Genomic DNA, 25,403 nt, shown 5'->3' on the forward strand with positions numbered 1-25,403 from the left:
GAGGATATCATAGGTTATATAAAATGTGAGAAAGATATATGGTGATACAATCAGAGTTTTGAGTTGGGAAAGCTGGAAGTCAGGGAAGCTTACATTGGATAACCTCAAGTTTTTTCCCATTTATTTATTTCCATAAATAAGCGAGGTCATTCGTTGAGTGGAAAGTAGGGGATAGAATTAAAGAGTGTTTCTAAGCAGCTTTAAATATTTTCTCTAATTCTGCCTTTGTATGAATGAAAAACAAATGATCCAGATCAGTTATAATAGGTAATATTTACTGAGCCTTTAACATCTGCTAGGTATCATGCTAAGAGCTTATTTCAAACTTAAAACATCCCTAACAGACAAAAGGTATTAGCAGTTTTATCCACATATTACAGAGGGTAATACATGAGACAGACAAAGGATTGGAAATAGCTCAAGGTTACCCAGAGGTGGAACCGAGACCAAATACAGAATCTAACTATGAGCTGCTCACAGGATATTTTCTGAGGTTTTACTTTCAAATTTCTTTAAAGCAGTGAAATATTGGTTCAAGAATTTACATGGATTAAGGGGAATAGAATACAAAGTATGTATTCCATGTACACAATGGAATGTAACCTCAATAAAGTTAATAAGTGGAGAGAGAATGGCTTGTTTAATAAATGCACTGAGGCAGAAAACTATCCATTTTAAAATTTATTTAATTTTGATCTCTTGTTTAAAGTATATATATATAGCAGCAATCAGAGCAGTGGTAGGGCTGAAATGGACTCAGGGGCACAGGGAAAACATTCTAGGGTAACAGGAATGTTCTATAATTTGATTAGAATGTTGGCTACATGTTTTGGTCAAAATTTATTGAAATGTACATTTAAAGTCTGTACATTCCACTCTATGTAAATTTTATAGCAGTTTTAAAAAGGGAAATCTATCTATAGACCTCTAAGACATCATTAAATTAAAAAAAAAAAAAACTTCTGAAAAAAAAAAGCAAACTGTAAGGTGAGACATACAATATAATAACATTTATTTATAAGTAAGGGAATAATTCTTTCTGTGGATCACTTGCATATATATGTAAATGTCTCATGGTTCTTGGGTCAAACTGCCCTACTCCACCAAGAGGTCCTTCCCCCAGGATCAATCTTAGTGCTCTCAGGGTTTCTTTATGGGATGCAAAGACAGACCTCTATATTAGCTTAAGAGTAAATCTCTCCACTGTTCATAATATTCATTGGTATAAAAGTCTTCAGTGAAGAAAGATACTCTTTCAGGAAACTGTACCTAAAAAACATGATGTGTTCGTATAATGACTTTGAAAACTAGTACATCCTCAGAAGCAGCCTTGTGTAAGGGGGCTGAATGGGCTGAGTTCTTGTCCTGACTCTGCCACTTGATTAAACTGATATTTTGGAACAACTCCTTTAATCTCTCTGGGCTTCAGTTTTCTGTTAGAAAGAATGGACTGAGCTGATCACTGAGGGTCCATCCAGGTCTAAGATTCAGTAAGCTCTGTTCCTTCACACGGACCTTGTATGAAATAGGTCACTTCACCTACAGTAAACATGTGGAAAGTCAGGTTTTCTCTTTTATATTTTGAAACAGGTAACAACCAAAGCCAAGCAACTGAAGGATTCCGTTACCTGCTCCCCAGGTGAGTCAGCACCCACTCCATCCCAGTGACCTCAAGCCCTGTCTTCAAAATAACCCCTCTCTCATAACTGCTTTAAAAATGATGGTGTTTAATAGTTGTGCCCAATGAACTCTACTGGTCATCTCTCTAAAAAGGGTCCCTTTACAATCACCCACCAGCCAATCCAGCCCCGCACACACAGTAGTGCTAAGATGTACTTCAGTAAGTTTGAGGAGCTGTAGAAACCTCGTTCTCCTTTAGTACGGGGGGCGCGGGGGGAGACACATGGGAAAGCCAGTCTGTCAGCTGTCCCACACTGACCACAGTTGTCCCACACTGACCACAGTTGCCCCCGCACATGCACAGCATCCTGAAGAAGAGGTCAAGCAGCTTCCCCAACAATCTGTTTTTCAGAATCCATTTTCTCAAAGACTAAATGGAATTTTGTAAGAGCCCCATACTGTTTGCTTGAAACCAGGAAGAAGTGCGTCTTCAACCTTCCAACTCTACTTAAATACAGGTCCCTGTACTCGATGTAACCAGCCAGCAACCAGCAAGATCTCAGCAAACCCTGAGATCTGGAAAAGTCTCCCTGGGGAGGACAGGGCGTGGATGCTAAGGGCTCAGGGGGAGGGCATTCTCGATTGCTTTCCCACCAGGACAGCTGTTGGTCTGGCGTGAAGGCAGGGACCGGCAAAGAGCGTTCCGTGAAAGACGCTCCCCTCCAAGACGGTCTCCAGAAACATGCTCTTGAAAAGGCAGCGGGGAGTTGGGTGGGCCGTGGACCGGTCTTTCTAGAGAGTAGGAGGGGTCAGGAGTATGTGAGGAGGGCAGGAAAGGCGTGGTTGAACATTTGGGGGGTCTCTGAGGTGACGCCTGTGGGTGGCGGTGGCGCAGGGCCCCAGGCCATCAGCGAGCCCAGTGAAGGGTCTGACATTCAGTCTGCTGACACTCGTGGAGTTAGCAGCAACCCTGGGTCCTGAAGAACATCCTTCCTAACCTAGAAAGTAGGCGGTTAGTCCCTGCACTTCCTCTGATCACAGCCGACTCTGGAGGCCCCTGTTCCTCAGAGTGGGAGGAGGACCATGGCCCGGAATCAGACAGAAGCGAGTTCGGATCCCAGCTCTGCGGCTGCCGAGGGTGACGTCCCTCCCCTGTACAACTGGGGTAGCGATGGCTGTCTTTCTAGAATACTGGGAACGTTCAGTAAGATACACGCAAAATGCCTCACCACTGTCTGCTGCGGCGGCCACACCACCGCGGCTCTTATTCCCTGAACCAACTTTGCCTCTCCCCGTGTGTCCCTCCACACAGGGATGGTCAGGCTCTCGGAACTCAGATCCACAGCTCAGAACCCCAGGCCCACCAGGCCCACCGCAGCCTTGCCGGACAGCATCATCACCCAGCGGGAAGAGGCCCAGTCGGCCACGGAGGAGGAGGAGGAGGCGGCCGAGCCGGGGGCAGAGGCCGCGGAGGAGAGCCGGCCGCGGAGGCGGAGGCCGGCCCGGCCCCCCGAGCCGGAGGAGCGCGTCCGGGGGAAGAGGCAGAAGGACTTCGACCTGTCAGAGCAGCAGTCCAGTGACGAGGAGAGCCAGCAGAGAGAGCGCGCGCGCGCCGCAGAGGAGCCCTGGACTCAGAACCAACAGAAGCTTCTGGAACTAGCGTTACAGCAGTACCCGAGGGGATCCTCTGACCGCTGGGACAAGATAGCCAAGTGTGTCCCATCCAAGAGCAAGGTGGGTGACGCCCGGAAGGGCCTCTGGGGGCTCCAGACACAGGGAAGCGGCTTGTGGCCCCACCCGCCCGTCCCTCATCTCACGCCGCCTCCTATCCTTTCTATCCAACCCGTCCTTCCCCTGCCAGCTGCCTTCCAGTAGGCTGCCTCTGACAGTGTGTGAATCTGTGCCCCTGACTGAGCATAAATGAGGTCGAGAGTCTAAGTGTCATCATTACAGCGACCAGTTATTTTTTCTCATCAAAAACCCCATGCACAGAACATAAAGTTCCCTGTGACAATACTGCCGACCTTCTGGAGCCTTCGCTCTGCCAGTGGGGGCTGGGCCGGGGGAGGGACTGACAGGTGGACACCAGGACCAGGATCCCGCTTATCCCTGCAGCGCTGTCCGCCCCGTTTACAGCTCCTTAAACACGTCCGCAGAGGGTTCCCCGACACCAGCTCAGAGCGGGCGGCCGCCCCTGTGGAGAGGCAGGCACCACCCGACCCCGGCTTCCGCGCTGACAGTGCGGAGCCTCCCATATGATCTCAACTCTGGCCCTACCTCACACACAGTTTCCTGGGCTGCTTTTCTCGTACCCACACCCTTTGTCTGAGACACCAGGAACACTGAGAAATCAAAAGAGCCAATCTCTGCTGCCTCCTGTGCCCACCACTCAGTAGCCTATGGGCACACTGATGTTCATTTACATTTTTTTTAAATTGAAATTCAGTGTTGGAAAATCTAGCTTGTGGCCATAGATGCCCCCATGTGTATAGGTCTAGTTTATCTCCTTTAATGAAGTTGAGAATTCCTGAGGAGAAAAATAAACCATTAGCAGTTGATCTGTTTAAGAAACACAGCTCCTTCCTAGCCCCTCCAACTGATTTGCCAGAAGAAATGATTTTCCCTGAATTCCTCTAGCATTTGTGGGTACACAGGCATTTACAGGTGGGATGAATCGACAGTGGCTTAAAATGAAGGTGCTGCAACCATGGATTCCTGGGGGTGGGATGCTCAGACTCACTGCCTTGGGGGTTTGGAAACCTTCCTGTTTCAGGGAGGAATGTCCTGCATAGGGCTCCTTCCCTTTAAGCCTGACATCAGAACCAGGTCCAGGGGAGGTTCAGCCACCCCTGCTGGCTCACTGCCCCTGGGTGACTCCCCAGAAGTGGCCCACAAGCCACTGGGTGACTGGGGCCTGAGAGAGGAGCCAGGCCGCCGACGCTGCCCGGGCAGGCCTGCTGCTCAGAGCCCCTGCATCCTCCAGTGGAGCGCTGGGCTGCTGAGCACCACATCTCACACTTGGCTCTGCCAGGGGCATAATAGTTAGGAAAAGGCTGATATTTTAGGCAGGTGGTCCTTGGGGATGCAGAAGAGGCACTTGTTACATGTTTCTCTCAGAACACTGCTAAAGCCAAAACCCAGGAGGAGAGTGAACACTCGTTCTTTGTCCCGGACAGCTGATAAAGTCATCTGCAGCAGACCACAAACCAGTTACCTGGTTTCCCACATGACCTTAAGTTAGTGAAGGGTTACGGTGCCTCCGGGGTGTTTCTGAACAGAAACAGAGATGGTTCTGGAAAGTACCCTGTGATACACAAGGGAGCAGTGAGGCCGCTCTGTGCTTCATCAGGGTCTTCACCCCAAGGAATGGCAGCGACAGGCAGCTGGGTCTTAAGCTACCAGTTCTGCAGCCTGAGGGGCTGGAAGACCCTCTGGTGCTGGGGTGCGCCAAGGAGAGCAGGGCATGCTCCGGGAGGTCCAGGCCGACAGGACAGCCCCTGGTCAGGACTGGGCAGGGCGGGCTAACCCCGCAAGGGGCACACTGATGGTAACTGTCACCCCACCCCCTCTTTCTCTCTCTCCAGGAAGACTGTATCGCCAGATACAAGCTGCTGGTTGAACTGGTTCAAAAGAAAAAACAAGCTAGAAGCTGAATCCTCTGGAAGATGTTGTTTACCTCCATTTTCCAAAAGGATATTTTAAAAATCTTATGCAGAAATTTACATTTTGTACCTCAGTATTTCTATACGTCATGTGCCTTAGTGAAAAAAAAAAAAATTAAAATTTTAAAATAAACGTTGTGCTACATTGTTTAAACATACTGTGTTACCAGAAAAACAGATTGGGGTATTTTATAGATTATTTTCTCTCTCATCACTGCAAAGCTTAATTTCCTGGGGACAAACAGAATAGTGCTTTTCTAACAGTCAGGCAAATGTATGAAGGAACATGAGTAGATCACACCAGTTGATGTGTAGCAGGATGCTGGTGTTTTTATTGAGCTAGCTAGCAGTAATGTGGGGTTATCTTAACTCTATGTATTAATATGTAGATTAATATATGTAATTATAATATATGGATACATTATATGTATCTAAAAAAAAAATGTCTAGATGCACACAGACATAGGTAATTGTGATTTGCAGAAATACATCCCCAACTATAGAATTTCCAGAGAACACATAGGCAATGTTTTTAGGATATGATGACTTTGGGTCCCACTTTTCAACATCCAAGTTAAAAGTCACTATTTTGTGCTGTTGTTAATTTTGAATGAACCGTCACCATCAGCTGTGCACTCCTTTTTAAATATGTCATTTGCTCAGGACTTGGAAATAGTTTGCTAAAGTACAAACTGCCTAAACTTAAAAACCATTAAGATCACCAGGACACATTTCAGGGAGGTGATCTGATAAAATATCCATACAGACATGGTTTTTCTCCAATGACTGAAGTGAGGTTTCCAGAGCAGGCTTGGGCGGCACTGGCTCTGTAACCTAGCCTGAGCAGGACACGTGGCCCCAGGTCAGCCCGCCTCTGGTGCTGTGAGGGACCAGACCACTTGAGACATCAAGAAGAGCAGTGGAGAAACAGCTCCAGGTCATTGTTTCCACGAACTGAGTCCTTGGGCAACAGCCCTTGAGTCTCATCTGGGGGTGGAGACGGGGTGTGGGGGGGGTGCCTTGCCTGCAGGTCAGGAGCCTGTCACGGTGGCACCAGGGCCAACAGTTTCTGCCCAAGGACTTTCTCCTGGAGCCAGTGGGGCTGTGAGGTTGTGACTGCATTCACTGAGGGACAAGCCCTGATCCCCATTCATATGGGGTGTCTCAGTGAAAAAAGTTGATTCAGAGGGAATCATGAGGGACAGTTCTAGTGGCTTGCCAGGCCCTGGGTCCATTCTGGCTCTTGGTCCAGCATCAGCCTGTCTTTCACACAGCTTGTCTGTCCAGCTGTGACATTCTGTATCAAGATCATGCTTTTCACTTATGGTGCTTTGAACTGGGTCTCTGTTACATGCACGCCCAAATCCCATTACAAGGTTTCTGGGCTTCCAGTGTTGGGAGAGCCTCACACGGGTCCAGCGATGCCTTAAGAGGTACAATTCAAGATAAAAGGTCCTAATTTGCCTACATCATCATCTTCTGCATACTCTTTAAGGAGGTGTCTCCAGCATGGTTTGTCCTGCTGACTGCCCCTGCCACCAGTCCCTCTAAAACCAGAAAGGGGCCCTTTCTGCATGGCCGCTCCTATTCAGGGGACACAGAGCGGCTAGTTTTGTTGAGGTAGAACCAGTGGGCCTGGAGGGGAGGGTTCAAGAGCAAAGCAGGACACAGGAGACCCATGGGTGCTTCCAAAGGAGGTTTCTGACAGGTCATGTGGGGACCAGGCCTGGCCCCCCTGCCCTTCCTGACTCCCAAGGAATCCCTCCCCAAATCCACCCCCTCAAAGCCCTGCCTTGTGACCTCTGTCTACTCACACCTCCAAGGCCGAGCTGTGTGACATCAGTGCCTTGTTTTACCTCTTTGTCTCAACTCCTTGTCTGGAAAAATAGACTAATGGTGGCTGCAACACAGGTTGTTATGATGACAGTCTGGCTTGTTGAAAAAAAATAAATGTTCCTTTTCTATCTGACCATCCGGACTCCCTGTTGCTATCATTTTCAGTGGCTGCTGACACGCGTGACAGCTGACAGGCCACCAGCCTGTCACATGCTCATTTGGCCCCTCACGGGTGGGAATCTCGGGCCCTGTGTGGATTCCTGGGGGTCTGGGAACCCAGCACATGGTATGCACAACCTTTTCCTTTTGGTTGTGTGGTCCACATCTTTCACTAGATGCCCCTGAAGGGTTTCTCACCCAGAAAGGTTAACTCTAGTCTCTGCTGGTGTGTTTACTCTAATGATAGCCATGGCGGACCCACATGGTACAAGAACCCCCAGACTTCGCCTCTGACAAGAGGTCCAGGACTTTACCTGGGAGCTCCACCCAACTCAGACCCCGGCAGAGCGACAGGCGGCAGGTGTCACCTGGCCCTGGCACACCCCCCAGCTGCACCTCCAGCCCCACGGGCTTCAGGGTCTTGCCCCCATCCTCTCGGAAGCCTGAGCCTTTTCTCCCAGAGTGATTTTCATTTACTTTATCCACTGGGGCAAGGGCTGATGGTTCTGTTCTTTACACCAGTGAGAGCACCGGTTTTCAAGTCCCGTCTCACGTTCTTCTGTGTGTGCTCACCAGGCCCCTACTGTTGGAGCAGGTTCCCACCAGAGCCAGCGCTGCTCTGAGGCCAGGTGCTGTCACCTGGCACTCGGATCAGCAGGGCTGGCTGCTTTCCTGGCTCTGCCTGATGATGCTTCCTCACTGAGACTCCAGGAGAATGACAGGTTTTTCTGTGACACTTGCCGTGGGAACCACCTAGAAGTCTCACGCTCTTGTCCCCTTGATTGACCCACGAGTGCCTGGCAAACATCCTGGCCCCACAAGACAAGCTCTGTCTCGACTGGAATACTGCTGCCCATAGGCCAAGTCTTCCGGAGTTCCCTTCTCAGTTTTAGAAATATCATAAGCAGCGTTCCTGGTCAGTGTTCTGGACGCCTTAAAAATGCCTCTTGGTATGTGCCAGCCCCACCCCCACACCAAGTCCACCCACCCCTTGAAAGTGGAGAAAGAACCCCTTTAAAATATGAACCACTTCAGCCCCTTACACCTATAGCGGAGCTGCAGTTGTTTGCTTCAGCAATTAAGTTTCTTCCTAAATCTTAAAGGGCACAGTTTAAATTATGACGTTCTGTACTCACGGGGTAACTGCGTGTCCCAAGCAGCCAGGGACGGCCCCGGTTTGAACTGGGTCCTCCCTGGACCCAGTTCAGAGCGCACTTCACATGGTCACCTGTCTGTGAGGTCCAAGCGGTCCCGCCTCAGCCCCACCTCATGAGTGCGTGGCTTCTGCATTTCTTTTGCCCAGTTTGGGCTGAGAAAGCTGGAGGACAGAGGGCAAGTGAGCCCTGGCACCCCCTGGGACACGGCCGCCTGCGTGGGAGCCAACCCGATGGGGTCTCCTGTAGCCAGGCGGGGACCCTTGCTCCCCCCTCACCTCCCCGCCGCCCCCACCGGCCCCTTCAGCTGCTTGCCGCGGGCCCCCCTTCCCCGCCGGCCGCCTGTGCCTCCACCTGTAGCTCGGATCACAGCGCGGCCTGGAAGCCACCCCACTGTCTTGGCAGGAGTCCCAGCCTCCTGTTTGAGTAAACTGCTTGGCCTTCAGCCTTCGACTTTATTCACCAGGGAGCTAAATTAACACGCTGTAAAACTGAGCGGCTGCGATTATTTTCCTCTGGTCTGGGGGAAAAAAGAATGGCTTCGTGTAGAACAGAAAAAGGGAAACCACTTTAGCAATCAGATCCCCAGGGGGAAGCTACCAGTGTTTCAAAGAGCCGTGTCCAAAGAGCACCGCGGGCCGGTCCCCCCGCCGGAAGTGGGGTGAGTAGGCAGCTCCTCTCCTTCACTGGCTCTGACACCCCCGCCCCAGCCTCGGCAGGGACCCTCGAGCCCAGCTCCCTTCCTCAAGCACCCCATGTCCTCCCACTCCAGAAATGAAAAAAGACACCAAATTCTTCTGCAGGGAAAGTTGACTGCTCATCTCTTGCCGTCACCACCTGTCAGAAGCCAGAAGCTCAGTGTCCCCTGGATTACTTCAGGAGTTTAACTTGATTAAGCCCATCTTTGATTAGTACAGTTTAAAAAGAAATCTTACTTTTACAGATGAAATGAACAAAGATATGAGAGGGTTATCTTTTTAAATGAAGTATAGCGAATTTACAATGTTGTGTTACTTTCTGGTGGTACGGCAAACTGATTCAGTTTTATATATATATAAACCTTTTCATATTCTTTTCCATTATGGCTTATTGCAGGATAGTGAATATAGTTGTCTGTGCTACAGAGTAGGATCTTGTTTATTTTATATACAGTCATTTGAATCTCAAACTCTTAATGTATCCCTCCCCATGCCCTTCCTTTTTGGTAACCAGAAGCTTACTTTCCATGTTTGAGGGAGTTATCTTTTTATTTTGCCTGTCCTAAGTTACAAAGGAAAATGAACAGTCATGTTTTCTATTACTCAAAAAGAAATGTTTTGTAGAATTTAAGATAAAATATCAAATCGTTTATCCCAAATTATCTTGGTTCCAATCTGTCTCACGAAGGAAGATGTTCCTGCAGTGACAGATGCCTCTAGACACCTGAGCCCAGCTGGTCTCCTGTGTTAAGAGGCTTGGCATAGGAGGCCCCGATGGACTCCTCCTCTTTGGCTGCACTGAGATCTGTCCGATTATGTCAACACTGGAATAGAAGCACTGGACATGGACTCTTGCCCAAGGCTCTTTCCACACAGGAGAGAGGAGGGTTCCAGCCTGGGGTGGGACAGGACCTCATTGTGCCAATGAACCCAAACATGCTTTAATCCTGGGACCAGTCAGCTCCAAACCACCACCCCTGCTCCCCACTCAGCACCAGTGCCTGGAGCAGAGACATCCACTGTCTACAGTGGGCTGAGCAGCAAGGGTCGGGGAGAGAGGGCTGACAGGGCCATTTCCTCCAGGAGCAGAGCCTGGGGTGAGGAGGGGCCGCCTAACACCTCCTTCCCGGTCTCAGCTTGGACACTGACAACAAACCACAGCCAGAGGTGCAGAGATGGAGGACCATTCTGAGGGAGGAGTTAAACATGGGTCATAAATCAGAAGCAAGAACTTCCAAGAACTCGAGAAGCACAAAGCTGAGAGCGCTGCAGGCGGGAGGGCCAGTGTTTATGAGGTCACGGGCCTGGCCGTGGAGCTGCTCTCGGTCCCCAGTAAAACCCAAGACTGAGCACTGAGGCCTGCAATCAAAGTGTCAAAGGTTCACACTGCGGTAAACAAGGCCACCTGATCTGCAAATGGAAGAGGCCAGTTCTTGAAACAGCAGCAAGGCCCATGACGGGGACCAGCCCTTCGCCAGTCTGGGCAGCTGCGCGGCTTCCCCCAGAGCCAGGGAAGGAGGAGAACTGGGGGGGGAAGGGGCAGAGGGCACAGAGAGGGCGGGAGGGGAAGCAGCCGGAGGGCGCATCAGGTTGTTCCCGGAGCTCCGGGAGCACCCAGGGCCAAGCCCCACTCCACCTTCACGGGTGGCCACACCCCACCAAGAGTTTGCAAAGACACTGTGCACCTTAGTTTCTCACAGACCAACACACACACACACACACACACGTTCAGCTGTGGAAACACCTGTCCGTACTTGTTTTGGGAGAACTAGCAAGATCACTGTGGCAGAGCAGTGGCGGTGCCAAAAATGTAAAATCTCCTAATTAATCCGTCTGCTTGTTCATTGAGCCAAGTAAGAAACAGCAGATGCATCAATCACAATTTGAGGAAAACCAAATTAATTCCACCAGCAAAAAAGTGAACGTCTTGCTTTAAACTTCAGAAAGACTGGCACAGCCGGAACGTGTTCACGGCCGCCAACCACAAGGTGCCTTCTTGCGCCTCGGGCCTCTGGCTGCCTGGCCACGTGACCCGTCCTGTCAGCTGCCTCTCACGCCACCCAAACTTCTTCCAGTCACGTCACCACACACCTTTGCTAACCGCTGGATCCAGGAGGCGTTTTCACCAGGGGGCTGATTTCAAGTTGGATCTTCAGTCCTGATGACCAGCAGTGTCACCTTTCAATTTTCTGCAGCTTCAAGTTTTTACAGAATGAAATGGGGGTAAATTCAAGAAAACAGGGAGCCTTCCAGGCTCCTCCTCAGATCCTGTGCAGGGGCTTCATCTCCCTCCTGCCTTTTGAATCTCGTGGCCCCCAAAGGCCTGCCTCCAGCGCTCCCTCCTCGCAGCTGTCAGCCACACTGTCTGCACTGGCCCCGACGGGGACAGCCTTCCTGTGCGCCGATTCCCCAAGTACCATCCTCTCTGCCCCTCTGGGTCCCCTCCCTGGAAATCAGAGGTTAGAAGTCCTCCAACAGAACCAAGACAAGGCATCTTCAGTCTGGAACTGGCAATGGGAGTCTGTTCATTCCTTGCCTCTAAAAGCCTCTGCTTGGTGGAAACACCCTGCTGTTTCTTTCCCATTCTACTCAGGGGTCATCCCCCAAGGGACCCAAACATGCCTTTCTTCCCCACCCTCCACCTGATTTCATCGGAACCTTCAAAAGTTTCCGGTCCCATGGAGACAGGCCTGGGACCCTTTGCTGCAGTGTTTCCACCTGGACACACCTCTCCTCCAGCAACAAAATACAAAGAAACTGTATGGGACTAAAAATGAGTGTGTGCATGAGCAGTTAGGACAAATTCTGAACCCCAAACATACAAAGAGATCAAAAAATCCAACTGCCACTTTTGAAGAACCAGGAACAAAAAACAGGGTTCCTGAAGCAAGAGAAGAGTATTATGCATGCCCCCTGCACACACCACAATTTAAGGGGTTGGCAAACCATGTAAATCACCCCTACTCTCACCCCATGTAAGAAACAAGCTCACCCCGCCTCAGTGAGGGAGCAAGGGAACCTGTTGTTTGTCCCTCTCCCACCCCCCCAGCTACAGAGGGGCCCCAGTAAAGCCTCACCTGTATTTCCAGTCTGGCCTCTGATTAATTTCTAATGATTAAGGAAGCCAAGAACTCTGGTCGGTAACATTACGCCAGTTTTTTGGTGCCGTCAGGTTGGTAAGGAGAGAGTGACAAGTTCCAAGGCCCCGCACTCGGGGTCTGGGGGTGCGGGGGGGAAGGACGAGTGGGAGATGTCCCAGCTGCTGCCTGGGAATTGATGCAGAGCCAAGTCTTGCAATTGTTTGAAAAGCGGTCATGATAACTTGTCACTTAAAAAATGTATTAACCATAACACCTAACAGTGTTACTTACCAGCACCCTGAGGTGGATGTGCACGCTGGGGAACATTGGCAGTTTGTCTCTTCCCCAGTTCTGCGTCCTTGCGGGGCGCCAGGCCCAAAGCAGCCAGGGGTCTGGGGCCAGAGAGGGGCCACAGCCGCGAGGCTGTCCCGGCACCACGGAGACTCTGTCTCCAAGCATAAACTTGCCAAGCCTGAACTGTGACCAAAGACAGCTCACAGAAGTCCTTACTGAACTTACAGGATTGTCAACATTCACTTATCAGTAAGAAAGAGACATTTCCTTTGATGCCAATAATGTGAGGGATGGGACTGTAAGTGGAGGAACAGTTGGCATGAATTCCTAACAAGGTAAAATTACTTGACAAACCTAATGGTTTCCCAATGTTTGCAAAAGTTCACAACTATTTCATTTGGAAAAGCCTACTTTAATGTATAGCAAAACTTGGCATGATCAATGTATATTTCATTTTCACTGAGTAAATTTAAGGTTAATGGTATTTGTCTCATTGAAGTGTTCACATTCGAAACACAAGTCCATCCCCTACTTTTAAAAGCAGAGTTCCATTTAGCTGTAAGGCACTTGTGCCTACAATGCCAAGGGCTCTGCACTCTGTCTTGGGGAGCATCCTGAGTCAGTGGTTATCGCGTCTTCTGATTGGCTGATGAGAGCTGAAGAAAACAGCATGGAGACTTGTTTTCTGGGCACTCATGTCCAATGCCTGCTCTTGACCCCATGAGCGAGCACACCTGCACAGAAGTCTCGATGGGAACCAGCCCACAGAACCCCGCGTCCATGCAGAGCACCCTTTCCCAAGGGTCTGTGGTGGGCAATAAGCAGCAGGTGCTCAGAAACTTCTCAGAATGAAACTCAACAACAGGGAAGCAGGGAGCAGCAGCCCAGGAGCATGCCATTTGCGGGGGTGGAATTACCCAGAACCTCAGGTAAGTTAGAAAAGGGACTAAAGCATGGAGAATCACACCAAGACAAACAGCCAAGACAAGTGACTACACGGATATATAAGTATATAAATGAAAGTGTAAGTATATAAATGAAATATATATTTCATTTCTTATACAAGAAATGAAAAGGTGGCCAGTGATGTTTTGTTTGGAGTCAATGACTCAGAGTGAAAACCGAGGAGGCTGCCAATGAGCTCCTGTCTTCAGTCTTGGGAGGGACAAGACTTTCCAGAATCTGATAACTATTTTCCAGTTGTGTACCAGAAACCTAAAATGTGCTCCTTAATAAAGTGAAAAGCCTAAACCGGTTTTCCTTACTCATTCAACACTTAACAAGCAGGACCCAGTTACACAGACCAGCATACTCTACACAGATCAGTATACTGTGGTTCTGTAAGTCTGAGATAAAGGACTCTACAAGGACCACAGGTGATTCGGATGCTCACTGAGAGCCCGCAACCACGAGTTTCTCTTTAACTTAAATGCCTCTGGTTAAAGCTAACTGTGTGTAAAAAAAAAAGAACTCACTTTTTACCAAGTACGAATACAGCTTTACTGATGTGTCTTCTTTTCCTGTCTTCTCCACTGTGGTCATTCCCTCCTCTCTGCACCAGCGGTTTGCGGGGCGCTCTGTGTCACCTAACCAGCAGGCCGCAGGGTGGTTTGCCCTCCACGGTGCATGGACTCTACTCCCGAGATTCAACAACCCCAAGATGCAACCACACCGACACCAAAGCACGAAGCACAGAGGCTCCTGGAACCCACCCACACCAAGGGCACCAGGGCGTCAGGAGCTCATCTTCTCCAAACAAGACAGACGTCACCAAGCAGGTGACACAAGGCCTCTGACCTCACTGTCCTCATAAGACGCCCCTAAAAAACCCTAGACCTGGCGGGAAGGGGTTGAGTCTGAAGCTCCGTCCACACCACTGGCCTTAATTATTACGAGTAATAAAAATGCAGCCACTGCCTCAGGGCCAGCACAGCGCCACCCAGAGGCACCCTGCGCCTCCGAGGGAGCCTAGGTGGATATCCAGCCCCACCCCGGCACCATGGGACGCTTCACAGGAACGTCTACTCCAGCTCCACCTCCTCAGGAGCAGGGGAATCTGAGGGCCTCAAAGCCTCGTCCGCTGTGGTGGAGACGGCACCGGGGCTAACAGCCAGCCTTGGCCAACTGAACTCCTACCTGCAGAGTCCAGGGAGAAGTGGCTCTCGGCAGCTCCGCCCTCCTGCGGCGGCGAGTGAAGCAGGGCAGCGAGCCGGACGCCGGGACTGGAGTCAGTTTCCCGCCGCTCAGGCCCGAGCTCACTCAGAGCCCCGCCCACCAGAGAGGATGCTGGGAAGACAGAGGGCCCTCATTCACCCCCCGCCCACTGCTGAGAGCAGCTCCCCGGCCCACCTGCCCAGAGAGCGTGAAGAGAACGCAGGAAAGCCGGCACAGCCCAGCAACCCTGGAGCCTAGTTGGGCAAGCAGAGTTCTGCTGAACACATCCAGTGGCCCTATTCAGCCAGGGAACTTGAGACACAGGTGGGCTTAAGTCAAGAACGCAAGAGCCTTACCTTCTTGGAGCTAGTTCTCCCACTCTGCCTGGGCAGGGGAACCAATTTGTACCCCCACCCACTGCTAAAAACAAGCGCTTACCCAGGGAGCCTAACAGGAGCACATCCCATCCTGGGATGTGGGTGGCCCACCCCAGAGCCATGCTTACAGTGGCACTTAGTGCACGGCCCGTGCTTCTCTGGAGTTCAGTGCCGTCTGGCCTAATTAGGAGGCCTAAACAACGGTGCCCACCAGGGAGGGAAGCTAACTCGGAGTTCTGCTTACTACTGTGTATAGTACCCAGTCTCAATAGCCGGATAAACCTGACCAGAGGTCCTAGGTAACAGCAAAGCCCATCCTACAGCCTTACTAGGGCAGGGAAACAAGTCAGAATTCCTATCCAAGACCTCTCAGCAGCAACACCACCCCTGCCCTCCCACCTTTCAGGGCTCTGGGCAGGGGTGGTGTTGCCCCAAAACAGACACTAATATAGCAGGCCCCACCTGCCCACAAGCATTACCAGCAGACACATCCAGAAACCTCAACAGAGCTGACTGGTGAAAAGCTGTCTCTCCCAAAACAAACCTGTAAAACCTGGAAGGACAAGCCCATTTACTCACAAAAATTCACATAAACATGACGTCACCAAAGTAAACTAATAACTGACACTAAAGTAATGGAGATCTATGAACTGTCAAAGAATTCAGAATAATCCTCTTAAGGGAACTGCAAGAACACAAAACTATAAACAAAATTTAGAAAACAATTTGTGAACAAAATGAGAAGTTCAACAAAGAAATAGAAACCATTAAAAAAAAAATCCTAGAGCTGAAAAACACAACTGAAGGATTCAACAGCTTTAAAAAGATGAAGATGCAGGAGAAAGAATCATCCTGACCTAGAAGACAGGACATTTGAAATTACCCAGTCAGAGGAACACAAGGGGAAAAGTGAAAAACTGTAAAGAAAGCCTTGTGGGACACAATCAAAGAACCCACATCTGCATTATGGAAATTTCAGGAGAAAGTGAAAGAGACAGGAAGCATATTCAAAGCAATAATGCTAAAAACTCCCAAACCTAGGGAGAGGTATGAACAGATCCACAAGGTCCAAAAGACCCCAAACAGGTTGAACCTAAACAGGGCTACACTGAGACACATTATAAATATCAAAAGTCAAAGACAAATAATTCTGGAAAAGACAAGAGAGAAGTTACATACAAGGGAAATCTCATTTTTAAGACTATCAGCAGATTTCCCAAAAGGAACTTCAGGCCAGGAAAGATGGGTGATACATTCCAAATACTGAAAGTAAAAAACTGTCAACCAAGAAGTCTGTATCCAGCCGAAGTGTCCTTCAGAAATGAAGGAAGGATAAAGATTTTCCTGAACAAGCAGAAGTTGAGGGAGTCCATCACCAGGAGACATGCTTTACAAGAAAAGCTCAGGGAGTTGAGTGGAAGTAAAAGGATGCTAACTAACATTGTAAAAATAAAGGAAGGTAGCATGACATTCACTGGTATTTGTAAACATACATTCAAAAGTAGATTCTGTAATACAGTATGGTGGCACATAATTCACTTACAACTCAAAGTTAAAAAACAAACAGTAAAAAGAACCATAACTACAAAAATCTGTTATTGGATACACAATATGAAAAATACGTAAACTGTAACAGTAAAATGTGAAGGGAGGAGAAGTAAAAGGGTGAAGCTTAGGACTTAAGCTGTGTAAGTTTAGTTAAGCTGTGTAAGTTTAAAATAGGGTGTGTTATAATTTTCATGTAACCACATGAGAAAAATCTGTAGTAATTACACCAAAAAGAAAATGATGGAGAAGTCAAAGCATACTGATCCCCAAAGACCTCAAAACACAGAACAAGACAGCAGGAAAAAGAAAAAGGAACAAAGGGTCTACAAAACAGCCAGAAAACAATCAACAAAGTGGCCACAGTCTAAGTCCGTATCTACCAACAACTACTGTAAACAAAAATAGATTAAATTCTCCAATAAAAACAAAAGAATGCCTGAATGGATTTTTTAAAAAATGATACAACAATATGCTGCTGCCTACAAGAGACTTGCTTTAGTCTTTGAGATATTTAACTGAGAGTGAAGGGACGGAAAAAGACATCTCAAGCAGAAGTAACCAAAAAGAAGCAGGGAGAGGTTGCTATACTTATATATCAGACAGAACAGATTTTAAACTAAAAAGAGACAAAGAAGGTCAGCCTATAATGAAAAACGGGTCAATCCATCAAGAAGATATAACAACAAACTGAAAAGACAACCTACAGAATGGGAAAAAATATCTGTAAATCATGTATCTGATAAGGGATTAATAAATATACAAAGAACTCATACAACTTCATAGGGGGGAAAAATCCAATTTTAAAATGGGCAAAGAACTGCAACAGACATTTTTCCAAAGACGACCTACAAATGGCCAACAGATATATAAAAAGTCATTTGAAAAGTTCCTCAACCTCACTAAATCATTAGGGATATGCAAATCAAAACCACAATGAGTTATCACCTCATGCCTGCTAGATGGCTATTATCAAGCTACCATCTGATCCAGCAATCTCACTTCTGGGAACAATTCCAAAGGAAACAAAAACACTTATGTTGAAGAGATATCTATACCCTTATATGTTCATAGCAGCATTAATCATATTAGCCAAGACATGGAAATAATCTAAATGCCCATTAATGGATGAAGTTGCTGTGTTATGTACATGTGTGTGTGCGTGCGCATGCGTGTGTAATGGAATATTATTCAACCATAAAAAAGGGAGTAAACCCTGCTATCATGACAACATGGATGGACCTTGAAGACATTTTGCTAAGTGAATTTAGTCAAACAAAGACAAAATACTGTACGATCTCATATGTGGAATCTTATTAAAAGAACAAATCTAACTCACAGAAAAGAGGTGGGGTGAGGGAGACGGAATTGGACAAAAGTGGTCAGAAAGCTCAAATTTCCAGTTATAAGATAAATAAGTATTAGAGCTGTAATGTACAACCTGATGACTGTAGTTAACATGGTATATAGAGAAGTGGTTAAACAGAGTGAATTCTAAGAGTTCTCATCACAAGGAAAAAAACTGTTTTTGCTGTTCTCTTTTTTTGGTATCTGTATGAGATGGATGTTTTAACTACACTCACTATGGCAATTATTTCACAACATATGTAAGTCACATTTTTATGGTGTATAAAAACTTATACCATGCTGATGTCAATTATATCTTAATAAAACTGGGGAAAATGGCAGAGTTATAAACATTATTAAATTTTATTAACAAAAACTTTGTACATTTTAATACATGTGGAATTTTACATCTAAGTAAAATAACAACACATTCAAAATTTACCATTTATACAAATTGTTACAGAATAACAACCAGTGGGTTAAATAAGTAAAATAAACCACACTGATTTTTTTTTAATTATCTACAAAAGATTTGACTTTCTTTAAAATTCCCCTGAACATATAAAAATAAATTAATTTTACTTTTCAATTAAATCTACCAATTAGAAATATTACAAATCAAAATATCAATGTTATCTTATGAATTTTTCACAATACAAAACAGATTCACAAAACCTTATTTACAGAAATGAGGTAAGAACTGTGCAATGTTTAACCAAGAGACATATTGCAGAATTAACATGTTCTTCCAGCTAAGTACACAGTGGAGGTCTACATCTGGGTCTTTCTTCCACTAATAATTCACACATTCAAGAGCAGTTCAATGATTACATCCCCAATTGTTTAATTTATATTCTGCTACACTGTTACCCCAGGAGTGGGGCTACCCAACGTGGAAGGGGTGTAACATAGATTTCACCTGTTTCAGGAACTGCGGTGGTGGGGTTTGTTTGTGTCTTGTTTTGTTTGTTTGAAATCATTGTTAACAACAAGAAGTTGTCTAAAGAAAAAAAGAAAATTCTTACCAAATCCACACAGTTTTCTTGTGACTCATTAGTGGATAAATACCCAGGTAATAGCTTCGCCTGAGCTATCTACAGTGGCATAGGAAGTTCTCAATAAAGGCAGAACCATGGGGAAGGCTGCTGTTGCTACTCAGCTGACCAGAGCCACTTCAGCACAAGGCAGGTACTAACAGGCACTTGATTCAGGCCAAACCCTACCAGCAGTTTCCAGAGTGGCCCCTCTTTCATTTTGAATTGAGCTGGTTTCCCCAGCAGCCTTAGAGCTCACTTAACTCGAGGTTTCTTCAAAATATGAGTAGGTCTTAACACTAAAGAAAAAGCATTTAGCAAAAGAAAATTACCTTTAGCAGAAGCAGACATTTACCATGCTAACTTGATTACCAAAATTGGCCAAATCCCATTAGAAAGGAAATTTTTATAACAAAGATTGCCAAGTCCCAGTGGATGACCTATTTATTTGTAATATTTAACCAATCAAACTCTAGAAGAAGAAATTTAACAGTTCCTTGAAATTTGTTTTAAGGTTTGACTCACAGAGCAAATGTACTGTAACCCAAACAAAAGATCATATTTCATGTTCCAACTGGTACAATAAAATCAAATGGTTTATAAATGGAACAAGTCTTTAGTTTTGCTAGTCATCTCTGCAATTTAAAATCAAAATTAGTTGTGCACCAACTATATTAAATTTCTCTCAGGTTGATAAAATCATTGCCATATAAATTATTTTACTGACCAAAGTTAGCCATTAAATTTTCTTTCCAAGTTTAAAAAAATCTGGGAGAGGGGTAGGGGATATGGGAATTTCATTTCAGTGCAACAAAGCAACATCAACCAAAGCCTTACAAGAATGCTCTTGTGGCAATTAATCCCTTGTCGTGCAGCTGGTTTTTTGTTGCATTTCTTCATAGGTGTAGTAAAAGGACTGCAACAGCAGCCAGATGAAGTGCCAGGACAGCAGGATAGGCCATTTCTAGATGTTTTTTTCTCAAGTGTCAACTTTTCTCTTGAGCAACAGGCCCACTTTTATCACTAAGTCTCTGTGATTAAAACAAACAAAATCAAGTGCATTAGCTAAAGAAATTCTTGGCCCACACTTGAAACAATCTACTCTTAACTGAAATTATAACTGAGATAAAAGGTAGTATATATGGTTATTCCTTTTTTCGACATGTCAGCATGGCTACTTTTCAGCATAATGTAAAGACATGAAAATACTGGTAAACATTCAGCTGCTTTATATTAAATTCAGCAGTACACAAAGACAGAAGTACTCCTCTGAGGCAGGACTAATAAGGAATGAAAAGTAGAAATCATCCCTCCAAAACGGACTTTTCCACGGCAGTAGTAATACAGTCGTGTGGGAAATGAACAAATAAGGAAGTCATGGGTTCTGACACCACATACATGCTATCTGTCCTTTGAACTTTAACCTCTTTCAATCTCCCTATTTTAAAAAACAGGGTTTTTAATAGTTTAAAGACCGGAACCATATATACCACTGTCTCTAATAAAGATGCCTGTCACACAGCGGGATACTCATATTACTTCCCAGACTTGCTTTTCTACATTAGGTAATTAATACTGATAGTGTTTACTATCATGATTTTCCATTAAAATACATTTCATATTGTATAACCTTTTTAACACAAGAAAAAACTTTAGAGCAAAAAATGGTTAAAAAAAAAATCTAAATCAGTACAGAATCAATGAAATTTCCATGTCTGCAAAACTAGGTTTCTAATAATGATAATGACAGTATTCACAATCAGGAAGTCAGAGAACAGTGGGGTAAACAAAAAGCATTGAAGAGGTAATGAAAACCAGTATACTTTATTTTGAACTAATTCTTGTTACTAAATACAAACTAAAGCTTCTGAAAACTAAAAGCACAGTAAAGAGCAAGTAATGGGAAAGAGCAAACATTGTGACTTTGAACACTGTTTTTGCCAAGTCTCCCACCTCATTCTTTCCCTTCTTCCTTTTCCTGGTGTCCAGTCTCCATTCTACATCCCAATATCCTTCCTCTAACAGGGTTCTGCCCTCAACTGGAATTTAGGGGAAACATTTACACTCCAGTAAAGTAGACCTGATTGCAGGGGAGAATTAATAGAAAGAAACAGCCTTAAAATGTGTGCACTGTATGCATAAGGATACTGTTCCTCCACCCCTTGTTTTGCTATCATTTACATAAGATTAAGAATTTAAATTTCATTACAATTGTGATGATGATTTACTTTCTATCCAGTAGAATAACTAGATTGCCCTAAAGTTTATATATTAATATTACTGTAAGTATAATTCAGTTTTAGCACATCTGAGCAAAACAATAAAAATAATCCTAAATTATCTAGATTATTTCTGTAGTTAAACAAATCACTTAAAGATTCTCAAAATACCAACTACTTATCTTTTGATTGGACTGTCCCATATCACTTATTATACCAAAACATTTTCATTTTGAAAAACTGGTGAATTATAAAACAGCCCTCCAACCTTATATGCAAATTCAAACTGATATTCTTAGGGGATATATAAATTGGCATAGGTCCTTCGTGTTTACAATATCCAGCTGCTGAAACAACTGGTTTTAAGGAGAAATTATCTGGGGGATAATATATTTTAAAAGAGAGAGAAGGAAAGAGGGAGGAAGGGAAGAAGGGGAGGGCCGGAGAGACAGTCATCTCTAATCACTAAAATTGGCTCTGTGATTTCACTAGCTGTAACAAAACACAGATACTCACTGTTACCTTCTGACTCGCACCCTCACCATGGATGGTGAGGAATGGGTTGGTGGTGGCTGGGTGAAGTGGAGGCGCCTGCGTGCCTGCAAGCAGGTTGTTGATGGGTATCTGCGGGGGCCCCGGGATCTGCAGCTGCTGGAGGTCAGGCTGGTGGTGCTGCTGCTGCTGCTGCTGGTGGTGCTGCTGCACCAGCTGGTACAGAAGTGCCTGGTGCTGCTCCTTAAGCAAGAACACGCGGGAGGGGTGAGTTCCCAGCCCAGACACGCCAGCGGGACAGCCTGCCTTATCTCTTTTCTTCTTTATTCTGATACTAGGTACTGAAGTGATGTCAAAGTCATACTACTAAGAAACACAACAAGAGTCCCATCTGGAAAAACACACTGCACTAGACAATAACCATCTACTGTAAATGTCAGTATTAGGGAATGGTTTTATTTTCAAAATGGAACAAGCAAAAGAACCCCTATTCAAATGAGATTGTACACGAGAATCAAGGAAAATGGCAACTTAGAGAAGCCACGGTGATCTGTGTTTGGCTTTAGAAATCATTGCATGGGGAAATCCCTCCTGTAATTCTGGGAACTTAAAGAGTTATTTTATTATGTTCTTATTCTGAGAACTTTAAAAGTTATTTTAAGAGGTGGGTGCAAATGTAATTGCAGTTTCCGATCACATATTTTAAATAATTATAACTAGGCTCAAATACATCTTTATTAATCAAAATAGGAACCATTACAATTAACACGTTTTTGTCAACGAGAAATAAACGTGCTTATTCCTGTAGCATAAAAATCCATTCTTTGGGATTCGATGAACTCTTGGAAAGCATTCTCTGCCTCCTGATGGTCGTGGAAGCATTTCCTTGCAAGAAGTCATCAAGATACTTAAAGAAGTGGTAGTTGGTTGGCAAGAGGTCAGGTGAATACAGTGGATGAGGCAAAACTTCGTAGCCCAATCTGTTCAACTTCTGAAGCACTGGTTGTGTGATGTGCCGTTGGGCGTTGTCATGAAGAACCGGGCCCCTTCTGTTGACCATTGCCAGCTGCAGGTGTTACAGCTTTTGGTGCATCTCATCGATTTGCTGAGCATACTTCTCAGATGTAATGATATCACTGGGATTCAGAAAGCTGTAGTGGATCAGACCAGCAGCAGACCACCAAACAGTGACCATGACTTTTGGTGCAAGTTTGGCTTTGGGAAGTGCTTTGGAGCTTCTTTGTCCAACCTCTGAGCTGGTCATTGCCGACTGTCATATACAATCCACTTTTCATTGCACATCACAATCAGATCAAGAAATGGTTTGTTGTTGTTGCATAGAATAAGAGAAGATGACACTTCAAAACAACGATTTTTTAGATTTTCAGTCAGCTCATGAGGCACCCACTTATGGAGTTTTTTCACCTTTCCAATTTGCTTCAAATGCTGAATAACTATAGAATGGTTGACATTGAGTTCTTCGGCAAATTCTCGTTTAGTTTTAAGAGGATCAGCCTCGATGTTGGCTCTCAATTGGTCACTGTCAACTTTTGATGGCTGACTGCTATGTTCCTCATCTTCAAGGCTCTCATCTCCTTTGAAAGACTTCTCGAACCACCACTGCACTGTACATCTGTTAGCAGTTCCTGGGCCAAATGCGTTGTTGACATTGCAAGTTGTTTCCACTGCTTTACGACACATTCTGAACTCGAATAAGAAAACTGCTTGAATTTGCTTTTTGTCTAACATCATTTCCATAGTCTAAAATAAATATAAAATAAACAGCAAGTAATAAGTCATTAGCAAAAAAAAAAAAAAACATAAAGCGAGAAATACTCATTAAAATGATGTAGAACATAACCACATTTAAGAATGTATTCCAATATCAAACAGTAAAGTTCAACAAAACCGCAATTACTGTTGCACCAACTTCTTAAATTTTAAAGTTCTCATTCATGCCAACAGAAAGAATGCTAGGGGCCCTGTGGGTGTAGCTAGCATGACCCAGGACAAGTGAGGAGACCGGGGCTGGAGTAGAGTGAGCAGGATGGAGGCTGGAGAAGGACGAGGGCCTGCAGTGTGGCCGAGAACACTGGCTCTTCCTTCTCAGAGTTCTGTCGGAAGGCAGATGAAGCAGAGGAGTGACACAACTTGACCTGGCATTTCTTGGTGGATTCAATGTGAGGTGTCAGAAGAAGAGAGGAGTGAAGTACAAATGGCAGGGGTTTTTGGCTGAAGCAGCTGGAAGGACGGAGGTGCATCAGCTGCGGTGGGGGCACCGTGTGGCAGGCCAGCAGTTCAGTGTGGCCATGGTATGCCTGCACCATCTGTTAAGAGAGCCAAGAGGCAGCACCAAGGAAGCAGTGGATATGAGAGCTTCCAACTCCAAAGAGAGGCCTGGTCTGGAGAAGTCAGTGTTGGCACAGTCTTTAAAGCCACTTGGCTGGAGGAGATCCTGAATTCTAGGACCCACTGAAGTGAGAGGGACTAAGAAAAAGAGGAGCACCCAGGAAAGGAAGCTAAAAAGGAAGAACCAATTAGGTAGGAAGAAAACCAAGATCCTGGGAGCAAGGGGAAGAGAAGAGTTTTGGGGGACAGTTGCCATTACCAGAGGAGATGCGAGGTGGGAATGGACCAGGCTGAGCATGGGCAGTACCTGGAGGAGGGTCCAGCAAGAGTTTGTTCTTAAAGTGGGAGAGGGGAGGTGCTGCACAGGACCATTCCTGCCTACAAGAAGTTCAATGCTTATCAATGAACAAACCTCATCCCACAGCCTTGGCTGACAAAAGAAAACATAAAGTCTAATCCACTCAGTCTTCATGGACTCTGGGCAATGATTTGTGCTAAAAATTTCTTAATCAACCACATTCCAGAAACAAGACACCTACATGTGACTATTAGAATAAAATCTTAATAGGAAGAACCCCAAATAAATTGAAATTTCAGTACTTCATAATAAGATGTGGCAAGAGATAAGAAAACAAGACCACATTTTAGTGTAAGCATTTAAGAATTTTTATGTAATCTATCCTCATACCACTTTAAGAACAGTGACAACGATCCAGAATTGTAAAATAGACATTTTCAATATATTTTTGACTAAAGCAAGAAAGTCGGTGGGTGTTATTTTAGAAAGAAATTACAAAGGCTGAAACCTTGAGTTAATTAAAGGAATGTCCTCCTAGTCTAACTCAGTGAGGTGTGCAAGACACAGCCGGTACATAAAGTACCTTAGTTCTCTCACCCCTCCTCCAAGATATCTGCTCCACACCTTTTCTCTCCTCTGACCACAATTTCCCTATCTCCATCAGCTGATGACTTTACTTATAATTCTCATTTGAAAATGAAAAACATCAGAAGTGGGCTTCTTCAGCTTCCTATTATAAAACCCACTTACAGCTTCTGCACCTCCCTCTTACCAGGTGAAGCTGCTCCCTCCTGAAGCGCTCTGCTGTCCTGGCCTTACCCCTCCCCTCTCTGCACCAGAAAATTACCCATCAACATACATAGAGGGCTTCACTGGCCGTCCGGTGATAAGAGTCAGCCTGCCACTGTAGAAGACATGAGTTCCAGCTCTGGTCCAGGAAGATATCACACGCCACGGGGCAACTAAGCCCATCCAAGTACTGAAGCCTCTGCCCCTAGAGCCTGCGCTCTACAACAGAGAGGCCACCACACTGAGAAGCTTGCGCAACTAGAGGATCCCTTGTTCGACGCAACTAGAGAAAGTCC

The 25,403-nt window shown here is 45.8% G+C and overlaps 2 protein-coding genes across 5 annotated transcripts in view; one reads left to right on the forward strand and one right to left on the reverse strand.

Moving 5' to 3' along the window:
* DNAJC1 (DnaJ heat shock protein family (Hsp40) member C1) overlaps positions 1-7,254 on the forward strand; it is a 193,601-nt gene extending 186,347 nt beyond the window's left edge. Inside the window, exons 10-12 of the mRNA XM_040248587.1 lie at positions 1,591-1,639; positions 2,933-3,354; positions 5,205-7,254. Of these exons, the coding sequence (XP_040104521.1) occupies positions 1,591-1,639; positions 2,933-3,354; positions 5,205-5,273 (540 nt within the window). The 3' untranslated portion in view covers positions 5,274-7,254. The remainder of the gene's footprint in view (positions 1-1,590; positions 1,640-2,932; positions 3,355-5,204) is intronic.
* Positions 7,255-18,265: 11,011 nt separating this feature from the next.
* MLLT10 (MLLT10 histone lysine methyltransferase DOT1L cofactor) overlaps positions 18,266-25,403 on the reverse strand; it is a 215,874-nt gene continuing 208,736 nt past the window's right edge. For 2 of the 4 annotated variants that reach the window (XM_040248590.1, XM_040248588.1), the window contains 2 exons: positions 21,696-21,914; positions 18,266-19,991 (listed from right to left, as the gene is read on the reverse strand). In XM_040248590.1, the coding sequence (XP_040104524.1) occupies positions 19,947-19,991; positions 21,696-21,914 (264 nt within the window). In that variant the 3' untranslated portion in view covers positions 18,266-19,946. Of the gene's footprint in view, positions 19,992-21,695; positions 23,433-25,403 lie in introns of all 4 variants that reach the window. The other 2 variants (XR_005722521.1, XM_040248589.1) reach the window with 2 other exon arrangements.

This window comes from Oryx dammah, unplaced genomic scaffold, assembly GCF_014754425.2.
Source record: "Oryx dammah isolate SB20612 unplaced genomic scaffold, SCBI_Odam_1.1 HiC_scaffold_10, whole genome shotgun sequence".
Classification (NCBI taxonomy): domain Eukaryota; kingdom Metazoa; phylum Chordata; class Mammalia; order Artiodactyla; family Bovidae; genus Oryx; species Oryx dammah.